The 23,538-nt window shown below is 45.2% G+C and overlaps 1 protein-coding gene across 1 annotated transcript in view; it reads right to left on the bottom strand.

The window, feature by feature from the left end:
- Positions 1-23,538, bottom strand: part of ADAP1 (ArfGAP with dual PH domains 1) — a 101,973-nt gene that overhangs the window by 4,568 nt on the left and 73,867 nt on the right. The window contains exons 5-8 of the mRNA XM_050966354.1: positions 21,224-21,336; positions 17,116-17,262; positions 7,829-7,912; positions 3,747-3,809 (exon numbers count right to left, since the gene is read on the bottom strand). Of these exons, the coding sequence (XP_050822311.1) occupies positions 3,747-3,809; positions 7,829-7,912; positions 17,116-17,262; positions 21,224-21,336 (407 nt within the window). The remainder of the gene's footprint in view (positions 1-3,746; positions 3,810-7,828; positions 7,913-17,115; positions 17,263-21,223; positions 21,337-23,538) is intronic.

The following is a 23,538-nucleotide window of genomic DNA, read 5'->3' as shown; positions in this document are numbered from 1 at the left end:
GCAACGGCAAAGGGAAACCCGGCTTGCTTCTAAGGAGAGAAGTTGAGGAAATTTACAGGGCACTGGTGTCGTTCAAGGTAGTTCTGGTGGGAGAGACGTACTCAGTCAGTTCAGAAAGGGCCGGTTCCACATTAACTTATGGGCAGAGTAGCTATTATCTCCCAGTGGGTGATAATACTGCTAATACTTCCCAGTACAACAGGGCCATTCATTTCAATGGGAGTTTTAGGGAGAGAGAATTGACAGGCTAATCTGACAATTGTTTTAAGATACATTTATATCCCCTCCTCCACCACTCAGCCTGTGCCTCCCCACACCCTGGCACTGCTGTCTCGCAGTTCCTCCTTATCAACATTTCCCACACTGGGTCTTATAGGTACAGCATTCGCCAATTCAGAGGAGAAAAATGACCTCTATGCACCTTATGATGAACAAATGCCTGGGGATGTATGTTTCAAGGAGAAAGAGACACCATCTTAGCACAGCTTTTGTGTGGTTACAATCTGCAGTTTGATCAGCTGCAACCTCCTATCCTACAGCCCCTGATTTTCCAATGTAAAATAGATTCAGGGTTTCATAGCAACACAGCTTACTGAAGTTCCGACCTCAAGAGAAGTTGTAGAAAAGACCTGAATTTCTCATACGGAAAGCAAGCAGAACCCTCAAATGTTCTGCTTTTGGGGCAGTGTGTGTGTGTGGTGGGGGTGGGGGAATGGAAACCAACTCAAGGCCATATTTATTTAAAAAAAAAAAAAAGACCTAAGTCAGTTTTTTCTCAGTGCAGGATGCCTTTAAGCTTTTTTTATCTCCCTCCTTCCAGCTCCTCACGATCCAAGAGCTGTTCCTCCCAGCCAGTATGTTAATGCCATTCCTCTAACAGCCAGAAAAGTGCTGGAGAATGGCAGAAGATGCTTCCTCCATTCCAACTGCAGCGCCACCAGCACCTAGCCAACCCAGGAGTTTGAGATCCCTAGATTGTAGCACAGGCAGTAAAGGGCCAGGCTACTGGCCTCATTAATTTCAGTGGATTTGTCACCATTAGTCAATTCACCAGCTGATCCCACTGAATTCTAGAAGGTCTGGGAAATCTCATGATTGGTTGGTGTTTTTATCGGATTAGCAGATTTCTACATAGGTCCAGGTATGTTGTGGCCCTTGCAGCTCTAAATCTCCAGCAGGGTTGGTTAGTTTAGGAGAGGATTGTGCTTTTTCTTGGAATGCCAATTTACCTCTATTAGACATGAAGACAGGGCATAGGTGCCGACTCTGTGAGTGCTGAAAAAAAAATAGTGGGTGCTCAGCACCCACCAGCCACAGCTAATCAGGGGTGCACCAAACAGCTGTTTGGCAGCTCGGGAAGGGGCTTGCGGGAGGCAGAGAGCAGCGAATGGTGCGTGGGCAGAGACTCGGGTGTGGGGATGGGCGGAGCCTCTGGGAGGGAGTGGAGTAGAATGAGGCAGAGCGAGGGCAGGAACTTGGGGGAGGGGGTGGAAAGTTGACAAGGCCTCAAGGTGAAGTGGGAGCGGAGCACCCCTGGGGAAAAGTTCAGCGCCTATGAGACGGGGCTTTTCTAAGCAAAGCGCTGTTTGAGGATCCTCATTGCTCCGTCATTTGCAGAGTGCTATAATGGCTGGAGCCGACGCTGAAGGCAGCTTGCTCTTCAAGTGTGCGAGTCACCAGGGTTGGTGGCAAACGCCTGTCCCTGAAACAAGAGGTCCAAAGCATAGCCTGGAGACCAAATGTGGCCCTCAGAGTTCTAGAAAGCAGACTGTGGCCATCCTTATCTTTAACGTGGAGCTGTACCTTGCAGAACCCAGCATGGAACGTTCTCACCCAGCCATCCACATGATCAAGTTGTAGAATTGCATGCTGGGATCTGTAATCTCCGGAGACCTCAGCTCTGTATTATATAAATGAATGGCTGTAATCTGCTCCATGTCATGCAAATTATGCATTTTATGAAGCTCTCTGGCCCTGCCCATGCAGCTCTCAGTTGAGCTAATTACAGATGTCCCAGTCCTATAAGAGCTGATCACAGAATAGACCTCAGAAGGAAACAAAAATGACCCTAACCAATTTACCTGGCCTTGGTTTCTGAAATGTTTCTGTTCTGTCAACTAAAATCTCTTGCTCCCCTGCCCCACTTTAAAATGAAGAAAAAGAATTTTAAAAGGTAATAAGAAACCGAGTTCCACAATGTTAAAGAAATGCTCCTGCATCTAGAAAGATGCACTCAACCTCCACCCACTAAATGCTGCAGAAGACGGGGAAGTTCCCAACACTTAACCAAGCTATATAAGGCGATCCTCTGTTGCTGTTTAGTAAGACAGGCCCCATAACATGCAGCAGCTGTTAGGGGAACTAGTCATAAAAAGAATAGATGTAAGTCATGTAAAGCAATGGTACATACATTACTGCTATCCAGGGCCTGCCATAAATTATGGCATCCTCCTTTTCACACAGTGATTTTTAAGGCTTTGTTTACACACAATAGTTGCACCACTTTATATCAGTTAAAGAGGTACTGGTACCTGGTGTCTATGCAGTGATACTGGTATCAGAATGCTTATACTGATGTAGCTTATTCCAGTACGGGAAGGGGAATAAACTTTATAGGTATAAGGCACCTTTATACTGGTATAACTGTGTCCACACGAGGGGTTGTACCAGTATAATGGTAATCCCACCCCTAAGGAACATAGTGATACCAGTACAAAAACCAGGTGCAGATCAGGCCTAAAGGTTCTTTCCTACATAGATGACATTTACCACTATGAAGAAGGCCAGCATGAGGTCTATGCCTAGTGGGCTTAAGCAGTGTTTACGCCATGTGCTAGCTCTCTGCATGGGAATGAATTTAACTCATGTATGAAGAGATGATTATACTGTTCAAAATGCTTCTCCTTCACCTGATTGTGTCCCCACTGCAGCTGTGCACTCCTGTTTTAATGAGTTTGGGGGGAGTGGGGTGATCTCATATAATAGCTACCAAGAAGAGGGGGTTCTGAGTCATAAGCGGTTAGTCTATATACTAGAGAATGTGAAAATGGGCATTTACTTGGCAGGAAAGGTGAGAGTCCAGCTTCAACAGCGGAAGCATTTCCTTGCCTTTTCTTTTCCCCAGAGGGATATAAAGCCCAAAGAGAAAAGTCATTACTCAATTCTTGGCACACTAGGAGATTTTCTTCTCTCTTTTGCACTTGCTGACAAAGATGCCTGAAAAGCCAAACCCGCTCCCTGGATTGAGACTGGCAGCGAGTCCAGTGATGTGGGCATTTCCCACGTACGCAGCAACTCCTTGTGCTTTCACAGAGGCCTTGAATGCCTTCAGATACCCCTTTTCCTGGCTGTCAGCTGTGTGGGGAACGTCCCATTCTGCAGGCATGCCAGCCACATGCCCTCCATTCCAAGAGGGGGGAAAGGCACTACAAAGTAGTGAGCAATGGTCGCTCTGTGCATGGGATTTGCTAGGAGCGCGGTGAGGGGGTTGAGCTGGTGGATCTGTTGGTCCAAAACACCATGTAATGGGGGCACAGTGATATGGAACAGTTGCACATGCTACCTCTGACGTGGGGCTGATGCAGGGAGAGACAGGTTGAATCGCTCAGTCCCACACCAAGTTCTTTTACTCGTGCATTGCACGGGGGAATGTGAATTTTACCTTTAGGCCCCACTGTTATGTGGATCACAATGCAGTACAGAACAAACTCATTTTTGGTATGAATACAAAATACATGATGTCCCACCTTTGGCCCAGTTTTTTCCATGTAACCTTCCTTCAAGTAGTTCCTAGAAAGCTTTGGCACCAGCTAGAGTTGTCAAAATAAGGAAGCAAAAAAAAGTACAATGTTAGTGCACATTAGACAGATGGAGACGTGATATGTTGCAGACACAGGCTTATGTGATGTCATGCCAGAGCCCCCAGTTATCATTTCAATGGGAGCATATGAAAAAAAAATGTCAAGAGAAAGAGTTACCTCTGGCCCACATACAGGCTGGGGACAGCTTATGACACTGCTCTCAAAGCATACTGAAGTGGATTTATTTATTCCTATTGTTCTCTCATCTTCCTCTAAGAATTTTTCAATTTCTTTGCCCTCGTGTTAGCTTTGTAATACAGGTATGACTACGCTGCTAAAAAACCCCAAAACACCCAGCCACTGCGAGTCTCAGAGCGCAGGTTAGCTGACTCGGGCTTGCATTTCGGGGCTAAAAACAGCAGCGTAGAGATTCCTGCTTGAGCTCTGAAACCTGGTGAGGGGGGTGGTCAGAATATTGAGATCTGGAGGCCTTAAATTAGGTTTGTCCATCGCCTGGCACCTAAATAAGTGGCCTCGTTTTCACATGTACTGAGAACTCACTAGCTCCACTGACATTCATGAGGACTATTAGGCGCTCAGCGCTTTTGAAAATCAAGCCACTTATTTAAATGCCAAATTATGAACTTAGGACCTAACTTGAAGCTTCCAGTTGTTAAATTCTTAGCTGAGAGCTCTCTAAGGCCTAATCCTGCCCACCCATTAAAGGCAACAGCACAAACTCCCATTGACCTCAAAGAAAGCTAAATCAGCTTGCAGTCCAGGAGACTGTTGTCTCCAGATATTGTGAGAATTGGGGTTATATCCAAAGATGTAGCGATAATATTTAATTATTCATTATGTGTATTGCAGTGGCACCTAGAGGCCCTAGTCAGGGTCCACTGTGCTGGGTGCTGTACACACATAATGAAAAGATGATCCCTGCTCCAGAGTTTGAGGAGGGAGCAGACCCCAGAGAAGCCCTGAGATGGTCCCAGTTTCCCATGTCCCAGTTTCCCATGCCCACTATCCCTCAGCTTTGGGGCCATGCCAGGTTTCCCTGGCTCACTCTTCGATAGTTACACTATGTCCTTAAACATTAAGCCTGGTTAAAGTAAAGAGACAAATCATTCTAGGCAGCCCCATTGATGGTTTAACTGTCCTATGGATATCGCTCATGAAATCCTCCAGCTCAGTCCTCCTTCCACTGAACTCGGTGCCAAAACTCACAATAATTCCTATGGGATTGGGATCAACACGACTTAGAATATTAGGATTGGAAGAGACCTCAGGAGGTCATCTAGTCCAATCCCCTGCTCAAAGCAGGACCAACACCACCTAAATCATCACAGCCAGGGCTTTGTCAAGCAAGGCCTTAAAAACTTCTAGGATGGAGATTCCACCACCTCTCTTGATAACCCATTCCAGTGCTTCACCACCCTCCTAGTGAAATAGTGTTTCTGAATATCAAATCTAGACCCCCCCACTGCAACTTGAGACCATAGCTTCTTGTTCTGTCATCTGCCACCACTGAGAACAGCCTAGCTCCATCCTCTCTGGAACCCCCCTTCAGGTAGTTGAAGGCTGATATCAAATCCCCCCTCATGCTTCTCTTCTCCAGACTAAATAACTCTAGTTCCCTCAGCCTCTCCTCAAGTGTCATGTGCCCCAGCCCCCTAATCATTTTCGTTGCCTTCCGCTGGACTCTCTCCAATTTGTCCACATCCCTTCTGTAGCGAGGGGACCAAAACTGGACACAAGACTCCAGGTGTGGCCAAACCAGTGCCAAATAGAGGGGAATGACCACTTCCCTCAGTCTGCTGGCAATGTTCCTACTAATACAGACTTGGGAGGATCTCATTGCAAAGGGTGTTTTGCTGGAGTAAGGGCTAAGTAAAACTTAGGGTCTGGTTTTGTAAACCCTTAAACAGGAAGGTAGCCCCAGGGACACCAACAGGCTACTCGCCAGAATAAGAACTGCAGGATCGGCCCCTAAGAACTGGTCCCAGATCATTTTCACATCAGGTATGAGCCCCAGACACCCAGTTGTTCTCTCGTTTCCTTACCTGTTCTCAGATCAGTATGACCCAAAGGCTCATACAGGAGAACGACAAGCTCTAATATGGCATCTGCCTTTAAAGGCTATTACACATGTCTGTGAACTCCCCTTTTGCTGAGATCTACTCAACAATAATTACCAGGGCCTAGGTTATTTTTAAAAATGCTTGGTGCAGATGAGTTGTTAGCTGTGAGATCTCTGCAGATGGATGCGTGAGGCTCTTTAAAAAGAAAAGTGAGACTCACCAGCAAATGGAGCTGACAGGGCTGATTAAACACTTTTCACCTTCCCCCACTCCCAGCCTCGCATTTAGACAAGTTATTTATGGCAAAGCTTTAAAAATTATATTCCTGTGACATGTAATTCCCTCTAACAAAAGGCTCTGATAAACCAGTTATGTGATCACACAAAAAGCACCCTGGAGAATCCCACAGCCAGGTTGCAGAGATCCTGAATATCTTAATCTCCAGTCTTCAGACTGGCAGCCAGCTGCTTTCAGAAAGTAGTTTTGTCTTGACTGGAAAGAACCGTTATCACTTCAAGATTCTTAACCCTTTGCCGCCAAGCATCGTGCTAAGCTGCATCCAGGGTGCAGTATTTTGTGCAAAGTGTCCTTTCTGTTGGACACAGACTTTCCTCGCGTAGCAGGGACGGGCCTGCTTAAAACATTATCAAAGGCTGCAGGTTTCTTAAAAGATGTAGTTTGTGGTTCTTGTGTCTATATCAAATTATCTACCATACCTGTCTCCTGAAGCACTTAGCCTGATTCTCATTTACATTTAGGCTGCTTTACACCACGCTAGCAATGTAAAGGAGTCCGGAAGTAGGTATAAATTCCGGTAATACCTTAGTGTAAACAACAATAAGGTCCGACAGAGTTTTCCACCAGCATAAAAATACAGAAATTTTACCTTCCAAGGTCATACATCCAGGCTTGCAAAATTCTACTTGCAACCTAGCCCCACCAGGTAATCATTTATTTTGATGGGCACACAACATCTCATTAGTTTTTCTTCTGTTGTCAGTGGTATTGGGAGAGCCACCAGATTTCTAACATTAATCATCATGTGAATGGCCAGGCAAAAAGATTTTGTGTTTAGGGCTTCTGAATTTTCATGAGAATTTTATATGGCAGCGTAAACAAATTTAAACAGAACCAAGAACTTAAGAGATGGAAAAGTCTTATTAGACAAAGGTTACACTACAGTGACTATAATTATGCGGCATTTGCACTGCGAGTACAGAGTAATTATGCTCTGGTGATGCTTTTCAGTACCAATATTACCACTAGTTCATACAATCATTAGTATGTTAATGCAAGTGGATTCTAAAATACATTTATTAGATATAAAACCAAGGAGGTAATAGTGGATAACTCAATCATGTTGTTAACTTGATGATTATATGAATTCGTGGTAATTACTTATATCTAAAAGCAAAACTGTCATGTAATTAAACTGTAACTGCAGTGTAACTACAATGTAATACACTCATATTATAAAGGTAACTCATCCTAATATTATACTAAATTTTCTGACTATCCTTGCAAATTGTAGCTAGATCACCAATTCCAGCCTCCAGGAAATGCAAGGCAGACTCTTGCAACAGAAACTGCATCAAATTGTAAAGCAACACTGCACTTGGTCTCAGCCAGAAGGCCAGGATTTGGTAAGACACTCTCCCCCTCACTGTTTTATTTTAAACTCTGTTTTAAATGCGTAGCTTTGTAGCAAGCAGCCCTTTACAACCACAGAAATAGGATCTGGCACAATACAGAGAATGCAGGAATTAAAATGTACACCCCCACCGCAGTTTCTGTGGTTAGATGCAGTAGCAGATGTTGCACCTTGATGCTAGTTCCCAGTAAAATCATTTTAACACAATAATTGTAAAGCAGACTCTGAAGAATGGACCGTTTGCCAGGCTTTCCAGCTTGTTAAGGAAATGCTAAAAACAACTAGGAAAAACTCACATCAACATCACTAGCTCCAGGGAACGCCACTTGTAAATAATGGAACCGTGCAGCACGGATGGCATTGAACCAATCCACTGTTTCCTGATATTGAAAAAGAGAGGCTGGAGTCAGCAAACATACAATCTACACAGTGATCATTGCAGTGATGTAGCTCTGACTTGTCTTTATCATCATTTTGTTTCCGGTAACAGGGTTCAGCTGAGCTGTGGTTCTGAAGAGGGAGGGCCAGGCAAAAGCAGAGATTTTAAAAATATGCCTAGGCCCCACTGAGTTCAAAGGGTGCTTAAGGGCTTTGCCGAAGAGGGATGGACTTAAGCACGTGCCCCAAGTTAAGCACATACTCAACTGCTCTGCTGAATTGCAGCCTAAAGGTACAAACAAAATTAAATCAAAATCTAGAATGTAATTCGGTTTCCTTGGCTGAACTGTGCTACCCAGTATTTCTCACGTTCGTCTCACTGGAGTTCTTTGAACACTGTATTCTATTTAAAAAGAAGTTAGTTTTGCTCCTTTTGAATTCCACCCCCCGCTCCCCATTAGCCAGCAATGATCAGCTTGAAAGACCTGGTGACGTTCTGCAGCACAGCGTGCATATTCTATTGGAAATAATGGAATGACAATTAACCCTTTGACTACAGGACGAAATATGCATGCAAGTGGCAATGGCCACGCCTACACTATGCAGTAATCGTTTTCATTAACACATGGGGTGTAGTCGGCAATTTCTTCTACAACTGCTTAGCTCAGGACAGGCCATGGGGAGACCCTGTGTGGCAACACATGTTCTTCTAGTCAGACTGGAGGCTACAGAGTCAGAGAACTAACAGAAAACCCCTCTATGTTCACTACAACAGAGCCCTGTCTCTTCTCTCCTACGTGGGATATTATGACGAAGACTGGACAATACAGAACACACAGTCTCACAGTGTACAGCTACCATTGCACTGTACATATGTCTGAAGTCCCTGCATCAAAGTTTACCATAAAAGATTCTTACACAACATTTCATCTGACAGAGTGCATTTTATTAGCGCTTTGGTAACATGTAGCAGTCTCTAGATGCCACAACATAAAACAGTGATGCAGAACTGGGAAGTTTCATTTCTCAAAACAAACAAACAATTAGGGTTCTATTAGGGTTGAGAAAAACTTTACTACGACTCATAATCCATAGCTCCTAGCCTGCAGCTCAACACCTCAGACGTCTGATCTCTAGCCATGTAAAATAAGTGAAGCTGGGCCTGGGATTGACTAGGATGGGTGGTTTCCAGAGGAATGCCCAGGTGCTGCAGGAAGTGAGTTGGTGATTCAGAAGGTGCATTTATTATTGTTTATAATTTGCATTGCCATAGCACCAAAGAGTCCCAGGTCTGGACCAGGACCCGATTGTGCTAAGCACTGTACAAACATAACAAAAAGACAATCCATGCCCCAAAGAGCTTACAATCTAAGTGCAAGACAACAGGTGGACACAGACAGGGAGAAATACAAGGAAACAAGGAGACAGTGTTGGTCAGCCTGACAGGCAATGGTCTCAGCACACCAGCAGCCTGTAGTAAAATTTCTTGTAAGCATCACAGCAAAGGAGAGTTTTAACAAGGGATCTGAAGGGGAATAATGAGGGAGCTCTGTGGCTATTTATGGTGAGTTCATCCCAAGCATGAGTGGCAGTATGGGAGAATGCTTGCTTGAAAACACAAGTGGGCAATGTAGGCTGGCATCATTGGCTGATAGAAAGTGGGAGTCAACATTTCAATAGTGAATGAGAGACTATAGGTAGGTTCCAATTCAGCAAAGGACTTAACCATGTGCTTGAGTCTCATTGAGGCCAATGGGGCTGAAGCGCATATTTTAAATTCTTTGCTGAATTTGGGCCTATTTTAGGGTTTTATACTGCCACCCATCACTGTAATTTCTGACCCCCTTCTATGTAAAATCTATAGTAATAGTAAAATCCTTAATGGACTTCCTGGAGTCTCTAGCACTTATTCCTTTTTGGAATAAATTCTCTCTTTGGGTTATGTCTTTAATTATTTAGATTTTATTAAATTTCCTTTTTTTCCCCAGGCTGATTTGTGGATTTGTTTTTGGAGAGATTTCCAGATCTTGTGCTGTTGGACTTTTTTAAAGTTTAATTCAGGAAATTTTAAATGAATTTAAAGTATATTACCTGCATCAGTGCACTTTCAACTATTGCATTACAATTCAAAGGTAGGGACAATGGAAGGTGTTCTGGAAGGGATGTCTGACACCTGTCTGCATCTCAATAATCATTAGTGTGGAGAAAGATTTTGAAATAACTACATGTTATTAATACATGTGAAGACTTCACTTACTCACAAGTCTGGAACACTTTAAGTTAAGTGAGACTTGAACTTACAATAAACATCCTGAATTCTTTCAAGTGAGGTTGTTTCAGCATAGGAGAGAATAAATCAAACCTGAAGCCAACTTCTAGGGATGCTAAACTTTTCTGTGCTTCAAAGCCAAGATTTTAAAGAGCAGCTAGTGATTTTGAAGGCTTCCATTATTGAATGTCCAACCTGAGACACCTTAAAGAGGCCTGATTTTTCAGAACATGATGTGCCCTCGAAAACTCACGGGTCTTTTAAGCGTCTCAAGTTTGGCAAAAATAGTAGCACTCAAAATTGCTAGGCATTTTGGAAAGTCTTGGCCAAAGGTCTGAGGTTTTACTTAGTCGTCTTTTACTCTTTTATTTGGAGTAACTAAACAGATCTAGCCCTCACTATACTACCAGAAAGAGGAAGAGCAGAAGGCAGTGGAATCTGATGTTAGTGATGAGCAAATTGAGTTAAAATTGTGGGAGGGGGGAGGTTTAGTATCAAAATGCAGATGAAGAATAAATACAATGCCACCAAATGGATCATTATTTGCTTGGAATCTCAGGTTGGAGGGTTGCCTCCCTGACCCTTATCATATGTATAGTGTTTTATGACATTTTCCTCCCTACATGGGGGCCGGTCCCCAGCTAGGGTAAATTGTCATTGCTCCATTGACTTGTTTCTTAGCTTATTAAACAGCTATCCTAGCATAAGTGGGGCAATGGTAAAATCAAGTTTATTCTAGTAAGTCAGAAAAAAATCTACAGGTGAGTATGGCAAGACAGGAAGACCAACCATCAGGAATTGAAATTAAATTACAAATATAAGGGAAATAAGCTCAAAATAACATATCAACTAGAGAAACACGTAAAATTCCTTGCCTCTTTTATGACTCAAAAAATGTCTTTTCAACAGCCTCTTAAGAAAAGAGACTCATTTACCGCTTTATGCCTCTAATATCCTCAGCAAGTGGAAACTAAGCTATTGACTGTTACGTTTGACTTTGGTGGGGTCTCAGCTCTTTGCCACCTCACTTGTGAAGGAGAAAAAGAGCACCTGCCAATGCAGACTCCCACTCCAGATTCTTGACTCTAAGCAACTACATTGTGCCTCCAGCCTCAGGCTTGAATCTGAACATCCATACGTTGTGGGCCCGGCCTCAGATTCATGAGCCCAGGGAAACATACAGCCTTCCCACTGTGCCCTCCTACTTGATAGTACCTGGAATAGCTGGCTCTCAAGCAACAGATGCTTAAGATATCAGCACCCCCAGTTGTCTTAGAGATGCTATGCTGACACCTCTTTCAGTTCTATTGGACCCAGCACAGTCCTGTAACCGAACGTTTCAGAACCTTACAAAAAGCTCGGTGTATGGCTTCGAAACAGGGCAGCTTCGGGGGGAGGGGCTCCCCCAACTCATCTCTTCTCAAGCCTGGCAGTAACTCACAGGGCCGCCCGGGGACGGGGCGGGGGGGGGTGGCAAGTGGGGCAATAGACTCAGGAGATTGATTGTTAAAAGTGATCAATTCCCACTCCTCAGCCTTACCTACCCAAGCAGCGTGCATATTTCAAACAAGACTTTGTCCTTCCACAACACCTTCCATCTGAGGCGCCAAACTCACTTTACAAACATTAATAAATTAAGCCTCACACGTGTGAGACAAGTAGGCATCTACCTGGGCCATGTCTGCATGAGAGAGCTAAACCAGTTTAATTTAAATCTGTTTTGAAACCAATATAGTTACATTAGTGCAAACTCCTGTGTGCGTGCTCTTATTTCAGCAAAAAGAACGAGGAGTACTTGTGGCACCTTAGAGACTAACGAAAGTATTTGAGCATAAGCTTTCGTGGGTTAAAACCCACTTCATCAGATGCATGCAGTGGAAAATACAGTAAGAAGATATATATACACAGAGAACATGAAAAAATGGGTGTTGCCATACCAACTATAATGAGACAAATCAATTAAGTGAGCTATTAGGTGAGCTATTATCAGCAGGAGAAACAAAAACTTTGGAAGTGATAATTAGGATGGCCCATTTCCAACAGTTGACAAGAAGGTGTGAGTAACAGTAGGGGGAAAAATTAGCACGGGGAAACAGTTTTTACTTTGTGTAATGACCCATCCACTCCCAGTCTTTATTCAAGCCTATTTCAGTTTAACTTAAACCTGTTCCTAGTAGACTTTAACTAAACAACACAAAAAACCAAAACAATACGAAAAATGCCACCCTTATACCGGAATAAGAATCATAGACTCATAGACTTTAAGGTTAGAAGGGACCATTATGATCATCTAGTCTGACCTCCTGCACAACGCAGGCCACAGAATCTCACCCACCCACACAGTGGTTTGCACTGGTTTAAGTAAACTGGTTTAAACACTCACCTTAGGCTAAAACAGGGCAACTTGCCCATGTAGATGAGGCCCTAGGTATTTATGCCACACACATCTCCTGGTTACAGCACCTGAGTCCCTCTATTATTTGTATTACATTAGCACCCAGAGACCTCAACCAAGATCAGGACCCCACTGCGCTAGGCTCGCTACATAAACACAATAAGAGACAGTCCCTGCAATAAAGAGCTTAGCATCTGAACAGATAAGACAGACAAAGGCTGGGAGAGGAAACTATGCTACAGAGAGGTGAAGTGACTATTAGCCTCATTTTGCAGATGGGGAAACTGAGGCCCAGGTAGATGATGTGACTCGAATGAGGTCACCCAGGAAGCCAGAAACAAAACCCTGACCTTCTGAGTCTCATCCTGCCCTTTGGCCAGAAGACCACCCGTCCCTTTTAAAGCTAAACAATATCGCCTCTAGCTTTAATACATTTTCCATCTAAAATTTAATCCTGGCTTTTAACGTTTAGCACTATTTGAGATGGCAACACTTTGTTGCAGTGAAAACTCTGTGGGAAACAGTGGGGCTCTTTTCATAACTATTTAACTGGTTGAATAAACATTGAGGTGGGCATGTGATTTCTCCACGTTCTGGACTACCCAAGCTCGTGAGAGGAGTGTTCTGGCATTAGAACTATTTGGAGAGCAATCCCAGAGCGCTCTCAGTCAGTTTACCTCCCACCCATTGCATGTTGATGTACGACTGAGCTCCGACATTGTATCAATTAAACCTTCCCCTAGAGCTGGGCTACATTCAGTTCGTTACATCGGTGGTTACACTGGGGATGAATGAGGCCTTGTGACAGTAGAGGGAAAAGTCCCAAATCAGATCATTCCTTTATAGCAGCAGTTCTCAAACTTCATTGCACTGCAGCCCCTACCCCCTTCTGACAACAAACACAACCCTAGGAGGGGGGAACGAAGCCTGAGCCCACCCAAGCCCCACTGCCCTGGGTGGGGGGGGGCAGGCAAAACCTGAGCCCCACTGCTGTGGGGCCAAAGCTGAAGCTCAAGGGCTTCAGCCCAGGCAGGGGGCCTGCAACCTGAGCCCCACCACCCAGGGCTTCGGCCCTCGGGCTTTGGCGTCAGCCCTGGGCCCCAGCAAGTCTAAGCCGGCCCTGGTGACCCCATTCAAAGGGGGTCGTGACCCACTCTGTGGTCCAGACCCACAGTTTGAGAACTGCTGCTTCATAATCTACACAAAAACAACAGTTACATCGGAGGTCTGACTCTCCTCTCACTCACCTGAAGAAGAGCTCGGTGTAAGCTCAAAACCTCGTCTCTCTCACCAACAGACGTTGGCTCAGTAAAGATATGATCTCACCCACCTTGTCTCACCGTTGTAACGCAGGAATAACTCCAGGGCGAGAGGAGAATCAGACCACTAGGTCCTTCTCAAAAGAACAGACAAAGGCACACAAACCACTTCTTCTATGAGGCTGTTCAGCAGGGAGCTTATCATTTTAAAAGAAAAAAACTGGCCTTGTCTGGGTTTCCCCGTATTATTCATCTTGTCTGTATCTGCCTCTCAGCTGTTCAGGACAGGGAATGTTTCTATTTTGTGTGCTGTACAGGGCCAAGTAGATCGTCAGCACTAAACCAATCATAAATAGTCATGATAACAACTACATCTTTCATAAGCAGGAGTCGCTGGAGTAAAATTGTTGCCAGGGAATTGACTGTCCATGACATGAGTGACACCTTGCAATGCTGAACAGCTATCTTGTGATCACCTCCCTTGTACAGGACTCTGATACCTTGTCACAGCTTTCACATGTGGGGCAGTGGGAGTTTTTAGGGAGAGCCCCTGAGGGGGCAGCTCACTGAGATTCAGAAACACACTGCACTATTCATTGTGACTGAGTCTCCTGGTGTGCTGAGCAATGAACTGCAGCGCGCTAAGACGGAGAAGCCACCACCACTTGATTCAGACCACTAGGCTAAAGAAACATAGCTCTTTAGATATATCACCAAAGCAATCGCAAGGTACGCAGACACAATCAAGCACCCCTTCCTGCCTACGGCAACACCTACCCATTTAAAAATGGGGAATCGGTGTTTGCTTTCATCCATCCATCCACCCATCCTTTGCTAGCCAGAAGAGCTAACACCATGGACGTGCACATTTTACTGACTAATCTGACCGGACACACTAACTGCTGCCTACAAGGAGGGTCAGAACTCAGCAGGAAGCCAGTTCAGATCTACTGCAGCGCAGCACAAAATCAGAAAGGTGTTCTCAATAATTACCTCACCCTGAATCTGTCACAGGGGAAGAGAGATCACTTTTGTTACAGATCTATCAATGAGGCATTGTTTCCTACTAGCACCACGGGCCTGTTTTGTCTGGAGATGAGTTGGGGAATGAATCTCCCCTGCATCTGGACTGCTTGCCACTAGGAAAGCTGTTGGATTTACGAGGACTGTGTGGACAGATAGTGAGCAACTGTTAAGCAGCAGGGTGATCCTTCTCCTGCAGGAGCGGCTAGTACTGTGAAACCCTGCTGTGCTATTCTGACAGTCCCTGCTTAGTTTCATGCAGTGTCCAAGGATGAAGGCACCTTGACAGCCAAAGGAAAATAAATCCATAAACATGACAGCCGTGGGCTTTAATTTCATGACCATTTCTGGGTTGGCCTTATGATCCAGTGGGTTCCAAGTAGCTGGGGGAAAGAAATACGGTTGCGAGATGGCTCCTGTCACTCCAGTCCCACTCTCTGAAAAGACACCAGTGATGGGAGCCAACTACTGGATCCTATGAATTGCTAAGCTCCCTGGGTCTGGATAGTGACTGACCACTGCAGAGGCAACACAGGGTCATCCCTCCAACCCCCGATTTCTCCCTTCTATTTAGCACAGAAGTTTTCAATCTGTGGAGCGCACCCCCCAGAAAACTGTCACCTCCTGCCACGAAACGGTGGATCAGAACCTGGTGGGAGCCTCCTGGCCCACTCGGGCCCCTGGCTTTCTATTCTAAATGCGCTCTGTGCCTCTGATGCATTCCTGCCTCTCCTGTGAAGAGCCTGTTGCCAGCCAGCGACGCTCTCTGGAGCTGGCCCCTGCCTGCAGAGCCTGGCTGCCACTAGAAGCTCTCTGGCGCTTGTTCGCTACTGCCCCTCAGCCCAGAGACAACACGTGGGCGGTCACATCCACCTCCTCCCTCCACCATCAAGAGTTACCTGTCATCTCTGGATCCCTGCTTCTAAGTCTGAGTCTCTCAGGTGCATTCTGAGTTGCAGACCCTGAAGCCTCTGTCCTCCTGAGCCCCCCAGGTGTTTGGACACATTCCCTGCCAGAGACCACGTGGCTGCGGGAGCTCTGGTCTTAGTTATACCCTTCAGGGACCACATGGCAATAAAGCAAGGCACACAGGCTTAGGAAAGGGATCTCTCTCTCTCTCTCTCTCTCCCTAAGTAAGAAGGAAAAGAAAGTTACAGATCTATGGAAAACCACAAACTGCTGAACACCCTTCTCCGGCTGATCTCATCCCCTTTTGTGAGCCCAAGATAGGTCCTCAGGGAAGGCATGGTACCTCCAGCCTCCACTCTTCTGCTGGGCTCTCTCTTCCTGGAGATGGAACAGCTTCCTTTGGCTTGGAGGAGGAGCACACCTTTTGAAACAAACAATCTGTGCCCCTCTGGCTCAGGTGGTCAAACAGGGAAACAACAATTCTCTCAGCCAGGTGCGCAGGCTGGAGGAGGGTAGGAATTCCAGACCCCTCCACCCTCCAGCTGATTTCGGCATCGAATGTCTATTCAATTTCATTGGCCCTATGGGGGGCATCCCCATTGTTTCACCAGGAGAGAGCCATTCAGTCCGGATGGCCCTTGATGGCAGCCTGTAGCAGCTTTCCAGACACAGCTTCCCCCTCTACGTCACGTTCGTGCTACAGAGTGGATGATCTAATCCAGAGCGACGGTTCCAATTCACACAACCCAACGGAATTCATAACTGGAGGCAGACATATCCCCAAACTGTCGCAACTGCCTCTCCAATATGGCTGCCATACAGCTGAGGGGGAAGTGGGTTAGGACTGCATTTTGGGGTGCCCATGGGCAGTGTTGATCTTACATATATTTAGAGAGACAAGGTGGGTGAGGTAATATCTTTTTATTGAACCAACTTGTTGGTGAGAGAGACAAACTTTTGAGCTTTTACACAGTACATGCATTTATTTAGAGGCATTCAGGGATCACTTGGTTTCTTCCATCCCCCTCCCCAGGAGGCTCTGCCTCCTCTGCCCCTTCTATTTGCTTCCTATTAAATAAAAAGAGAATTTTTATTGCCACTAATCCTGTGGTTCCATTGCTTGGAAGGCGCTAGGCTAGGCACCACATGTGGCTGTTCTACTGCATCTCGGCTGGAATGATCAAATGTCCCCATTTTATAGGGACAGTCCCAATATTACCCCACTCCCATCCCAATTTTTTGCACTTGATATCTGGTCCCCCTACGTGCATCCCTTAGATCAGACTCTGTGGATGCACCCATGTCACCTGGGACCTAAACCAGCCTATTTCGTTAGCTCTGAGCTCTCACCTTGCCATCTTCATGATAGACAAAGATATTCCTTGTGCTGTTGTCCTTCAAGTAAGTGATTTGTAGTCCATGTGGGTTCCCTATTTTTGAAGGTTGGAAAGTCGCATTTAAATGTTCAATCTTCATAATTGCTTTGGGTTCTTTTGCCTGGAAAACACAGTTGAATGAATAAACATCTGAAAAGCAACCAGAAAAGCATCTTTCAAACCAGCATGCAGTTCACGTAATCAGAAATGCTCCCTATTGAGGCTGCTGGTCAACAAAATGGCCTGGTGATTATGCAGCAAACTTTACCTAGCCCACCAGGAATGGCTGCCGTCAGCTTGGGAAAGCGTTTTGCAGCTCTGGGAAATACAGCAGAGTTGGTGTAATACTATATAGCACAAGGGGGAAGGTTCAGGCCAGAAGAGGGGTGAACCAGCTAGGTCACAATACAGGATGCTGTGCAACACAGTGACTTCAGACATGCCTCCTCCCTAGCACAAGAACCGCCTCTCCCACGCCCTTCTCAGTGACCTTCCTCCTGACTCCAGATTCTCACTGGCATCTTCACCAGACTAGTAAATGGCCTGTATTTTTGCCTGGCTGAGCACTATTACAAATGAGCTCAGCCAGGCAAAAAACACAGACCACTTACCAAATAGACCAGGATGCTTTCAGCATCCTAAGCATCCTGAACCAGTCCACTGCTGGCCTGGCCTTGCCAACGACAATGAATTTCTTATTGCCATGCTATCTGTCTGGACACGAAGTGCCAGTTTCCACGTGGGTCATGTTTTCTCTTCTACACAAACACATTTCTTTGCTTTTAACTGAACTCCTCACATTGCTCTTATCTGCCCCCACACTGGGAGGTCCTTGGGCAGAGAAAGAAATAGCAGAGCACTTTCCAACTCTCGCAAAGGAGGAAAATAATTTATTTCTCTGGTTAGATCTGTTTTACGGATTAGGTCTAAGTAGGAGTCTGGGAGCTGGGACCTCCTGCACACTAATCCCAGGGCTGACACAGACTCCCTCTGAGGCAGCTCACTGAACCTCTGCAGCACAGGTTCCACTCATATGAGGTAGGTCTAACAATTAACCTGCCCCAAAGGGGCACTCTGTGGATTTAGCTACTGAAGGTGAATAAAGCTCTTTGAAGATTAAGGACCCCACTCGGTACCACTGGTTTAATGCCACTGTAGCTCCCTTCACTTACAACTGCGTGCAACTAGTGTAAGACAATGGAGAACCAGGCCTTAAAAGTCCTATGCACCGTGCATCAGAACTTCAGCTGGTGCAAATCAAAGTAGCCCCACTGACGTCAGTCAGGGATCTTGCTCTGTAAGTGCTTTTATTTATTTAGCATGTGCATGGTCATCTAGCCAAGCGATGGCATCTTCAGTGGTGTGACGCAGGTCTTCTAGGCCACTGCTGAATTTAGTAAGCAGGCATTCATTGACAACGTGCGGCATCGTCTGTGTCGCGCCGCAGTTGCACAAAGGGCTGTGACAAAGGCCCCGGCAATACTGGTTGGCTGCACAGAGACCTCGCCCAGTCAGGAACCTGTTCAACAGGGACCACTGGCGACAGGGCAGGTCAAAACCAGGCAGGCAAACTGTGGGGTCGGCGACGAGGGACTGGCTGGGGATTGTAACAGATCCAGTCCTCTTGCCAGAGCATTCCTGCCCTAACATCCTGGCGTGATGGATGAGACCATAATGGGCGACGTGATGGCAAACATGCAGCTGGTGGTTTAAAAAGATCATTGTGCAGCAGCAATAACTTGCCAGTAGCAACCTCTCATCTGATATGAGGAGGAGTGATATTGCTCAGAACTGGGAGCCATGGGAGTGGAGTCGGATGCAGGGTGCCGGAGATGATGCGCATGGTGGAATGTAACTGTGTATCCACCAGTTTGATGTATAACAATCGACTCCAAACTGGTGTACACCACTCCACCACCGAATACAACGTGGCAAGTGCTGACGTCTGCAAAGTTGGAGCAGCTGATTTTTACCATGTGCATATGGTTAGACTAGCTGAGCTCCTGTATCCCAGTGACCAGAGGGTAAGTCCCTACCTCACAGCAGATACAAGTGTGCAGCCCTGGGCTCATGAAGCCTTACTGTGGTTTTGAAGTGGATGTGGATGTGTAAGGTGGTGGTGAAATCCAAGCAGGGCAGAGTGTGTGGACAGTATGGTTCCCATACCCATGGTTGGTGCTGGCATCACATTGAGTACTGTGAAAGAACTTTTTTTTTAAACCACTGGAGTGGGCGAAAGCAACTTCATCTGGGTTACCAGAGACTCTCACTTCCTTTTAGGCCGTGATTGCATTTCTGCCACCCACAAACCAGGACTGCCTCAAAGAGCATGCGGCGGAGATGACGACAGCAATACCCCTCTAAATTAGCTGCTGGGAATGGAGGAGAAAGTAACGGGAGAGATGTTCCTCCCTCCATTACCATTCCCCTCCATGACGCCATCACTCATCAAGCAGCCAAAAAAGACTGCTGCTGGTTCAATTCACTATTATTTTAACAGAATTTTTGCCCACAGCTTGTTAACAAAAGATCTTACAACCATTCAGCCCGTACACAAAACGGCTGGCAAATCTTAGGATTGAGGAAATAAGGCTGACATTAAAAAAAGGCTGCAGGAGAGCAGAGGGATAATGCCTGAGGCGTGAGGGAAAGGGATCAGCATTAAAAGTGACACTGTTTCGATGGTTAGTATTGAATCTGAATGTCACTCCTGACACCACTAAATGAACTGGCCCAATGGTACTTACAGATAAGCACTAAGATTGGGGTTGGGGAGTTGTGAGGGGAGGGGGGAGAGAGGGGGGCACAGCACTGCTTGGGTTTGACATTAACAAAAGTTCTACTTGAGTGAGAAGGAGAACTGTAGTGTGGGAAACTAACGAGAGGATTTGGGGGTAAAACAAGTAAAATCATGTCCAGTGTCCATATTTCACCACGTACTTTCATCCAGCATTCATACAGACTAGCTGCACCATCATGCATTTAACAGCAGTGCTGCCTTCGGCATGGAATACTGTTCAGAGACAGAGCACAGCTATGTGTCAAGAGCAGGCAGTAGGGCAGGTGGCAAATCAGCTTCTCTTCCCTACTGACTGGGGCCCACAGAGGTGCCAGGTTTTCACAAGGACAGCAAGGCACCTCTGGGTTTATGTAAAAAGGCCACGAAAGCACATTGGATTTCTCTGCTTGGTGAGTGCATGACAGTAAAGTTCCTGTCCATTCATCACAAATGTAATTTTTTTTTAAAGGCTCCACGTTTCACTACATGAGATCCATTCCTGAGAAGACAAATACTTCCTAGCATGACACTAAAATATAAAAAAACAGATGCATTTTCCTTTATGACTGTTTTGTCATGGTCTTTAAGCGAGCATTCAGACTCCAGAGAACTCTTCACTGCCTGCCCCCTGTGCCCTTGGAGTTTACAAACCAAGGACTGCAGCTGCCGTAGGTTTTCAAATTCCTTCTGCTATCCAAACAACACAGTGGGCCTGCTGCCTCTCCTCTGTTGTGTGGTATTGCCTCCACCACAGTGGGGCTGCAGACATAAAACCAATGTAGAGAGGATTGGCGGCTCCTTATGATCTAGCATCGCAGAGCTAGAGCCAAGAGAAACTTCTTGCTCCCAGAAAACAAAGATGATGGGAGCAGGGAGCTGCAGTACTCCACACATGTGGGCCCAGATTTTTAAAGGTATTTAGATGTTGCTGTGCTCAGTGTTGCAATGCATAACTAATTTAGGAGCCCAAATATCATTTTGAAAGGGGATTTAGGCACTTAGGAGCCAAACTCTCATTGAAAGTTGATGGGATTTGGGCTCCTAAATGTCCAAATCCCCTTTTAAGATGAGATTTTGGCTCCTAAATCAGTTCAGCATTGCACCACTGAGCCCAGCAACACCTAAATGCCTTTACAAATCTGGGCCTTGGCTTTGTTCCTAGAGCAGTAGAAGAATAAATGACCTGACATCTTTGAAAAGTTAGTGACTCCTTATGACAAAATGGTACCGTGGGGACTGTTTGATCTAAGACAAACCCATGTGAATAAAACCTCTGGTGACTGCTGTGGCCCCAGATGCTTACATCATTTTTGTTGAAGTACTTCAGTGCACCTTCTCGTTCTGATAACACAAATTTTCTGCTTAAGAACTGCCCGTTGTCACGTCCTCTCTTCCAGAGAAGTCCTTCTCTGTACCCTGCAAAGGAAAGAAATACAGAGAATCACGGATGAAAAGTTTTGTTTTTTTAAAGAGAAAAGTTGAAAAATGAACATTTTACAAGACACAGAGCCAACAGGCCACAGAGCCACCTTTCCCCTCTGACGTGCCTTCCTCGCTCTGCTCTCTCTCTTTCTTTTGGATCTTGTGCTTCAAAGGTTGCCAGTCTTTGATACCACGATTTGACAGGCAGTCTGGGATTCGCACTGCACATCACATTCAGAGACACTGGGGAAGCCTTTAGAGACACTGCTGACTTCTTTCATTTGTTCCCAATACACCAACCTCACCAGAATGTCTCACCTCATGAATCTTGCTCATTTTGCTTGTGCAAGGAGCCCTTTGGAGCATAACTGAGGAAAGCAGGATCTGGCCCCAAGTGTTGACATTACTAAGGAATCAGAGGGAAAAAATAAAACCCAGTTCCCAGTGGATAGTTGCTGATAACACAGAAAACCACAAGGACATAGCTGACTGCTTTTGGTGTCTGTCTCCTCAGACAGGACATATCCAAAGCCCACTGAAGCCAATGGGACTATTTCCAAATACGTTTAAAAAAAAAAAAAAACAGGGAAAAACCCCACTTTTCCACTGACTTCAGCGGACTTTGAATCAGCACCTGACTGAGTCATGGGACAATCAACTACTTTGTCCCACTTTGAGCGGTTCCATCCAGCTCCGCGATTCTTTAGCAAGACATCACAGGGAAGCATGTGCATAACCCTCAGTGGAATACAATATGGACCATCACTAGAAGAAGCAGCTTTCACCACCCATATTGTTCCTGTTCAGTTTCCCCACACCGCTTTCACCAGCACTAAAGTCAATTCAAGGATTTTGTTTCTCTGATTATTTTTAAAACAAAACAAATCAGGAAAAGGCTGATTTTTATCCTATCTTAGTGTTCTCAAACAGCAAGCACAATGGCAACTAACCACGGCATGCCCTTCTCCAGTGGCACAAGAGCCAGAATATGCAGCTTAGCCAGCCAAAGGATAACATTTTAAGCATTGTCCTTACTTTACAACATTTTGTTTGTTTGTTTTTTACAGGCAGTTTCCTATGCAATCACTATAAATACTGATTGAGCTGTTTGATGCTCTCTTTCAGTGTGAGATCTTAATTATAAAAATATTTCCATCAAGATTTCTCTCTCAATTTCTCTTCTCTGTTCTATTTAGTTTTTATTTTTGACTCTCAGTAGCTAGGATTGTAAACTGAAAAAATTAAATGCTTTTTAACTTGTAATTAAGCTCTTTCTCTATATGCAAAGTAGCTACAGTATTAGTAGGCAGACTATTATCTGTATGCACATTATAAAACGGCAATTTACAGAAATGCCATCCTGGGAGTGCATTTCAGAAATTTCTACCAGTGACTGTTATTGTAAATGTCCATCACCACATCAAATTTATATAAACCACAGACAAAAAGAAAGAGAAAAAAGTGCTATTCGATTTCTAGGTATGAACTGCATAAATATATTCTGTATGGATGAGAGGTTGAAGCAAGATAATTTAATTGTATATGCTACTGCTAAAGACACAAACAAAACCCCTAAATGTTTATAGTCTGTAAACCAGTATCACACAACTTTCTTTTCCAAACTATATTCACCCCTTCTGGATTTATGAAAGCAAAGGCCAACCAGTCTCCCAAAAGCTGAAATGGACCTTCCCTGAAGTGTTAATCAAAGCGATCAATGTTAGGCACAAATAAACGCAATGGTGAAAACCCTGTTGTTGCTAATCCTGAATGTGAACTCCACAGCACAGCATAAATCCAAAATACCCATCAGACTGCTGGAATGCAGGATGATAAATGGGCCAATAACTTGATACAGATGTAAGTGATGGAACTATTTGGAGCCTGTCGGCAGTGCTTTCTTTTCCTTGTCCCTCTGTCGGGGTCAGATATTGGAGCGTGATTCGTTTTTAAAATGCTGGGCCCTGTTGTGCCGTCCCCGACAACCCCTTTGGCTGCCAGTAGGTACAGATGTGTGCAACCACTCTGGGAAGAGCACTTGCATTTTCACCCATCTCTCGGTATATCCCATAATACATTGACAGTCCTATCATTTAAAATTAGTACAGGTTGTCAACAGCCACACACACACAGCTATGAAACATGCACAGCTGCTGACTTTCATTTTTCTGGGTGGGTGCTCCATCCCCACTCCAC

Source organism: Gopherus flavomarginatus, chromosome 9 (genome assembly GCF_025201925.1).
Source record: "Gopherus flavomarginatus isolate rGopFla2 chromosome 9, rGopFla2.mat.asm, whole genome shotgun sequence".
In the NCBI taxonomy this organism is placed as follows: Eukaryota; Metazoa; Chordata; order Testudines; family Testudinidae; genus Gopherus; species Gopherus flavomarginatus.
The sequence above is the reverse complement of the archived record's forward strand: the minus strand, read 5'-3'. Positions and strand labels throughout refer to the sequence as shown.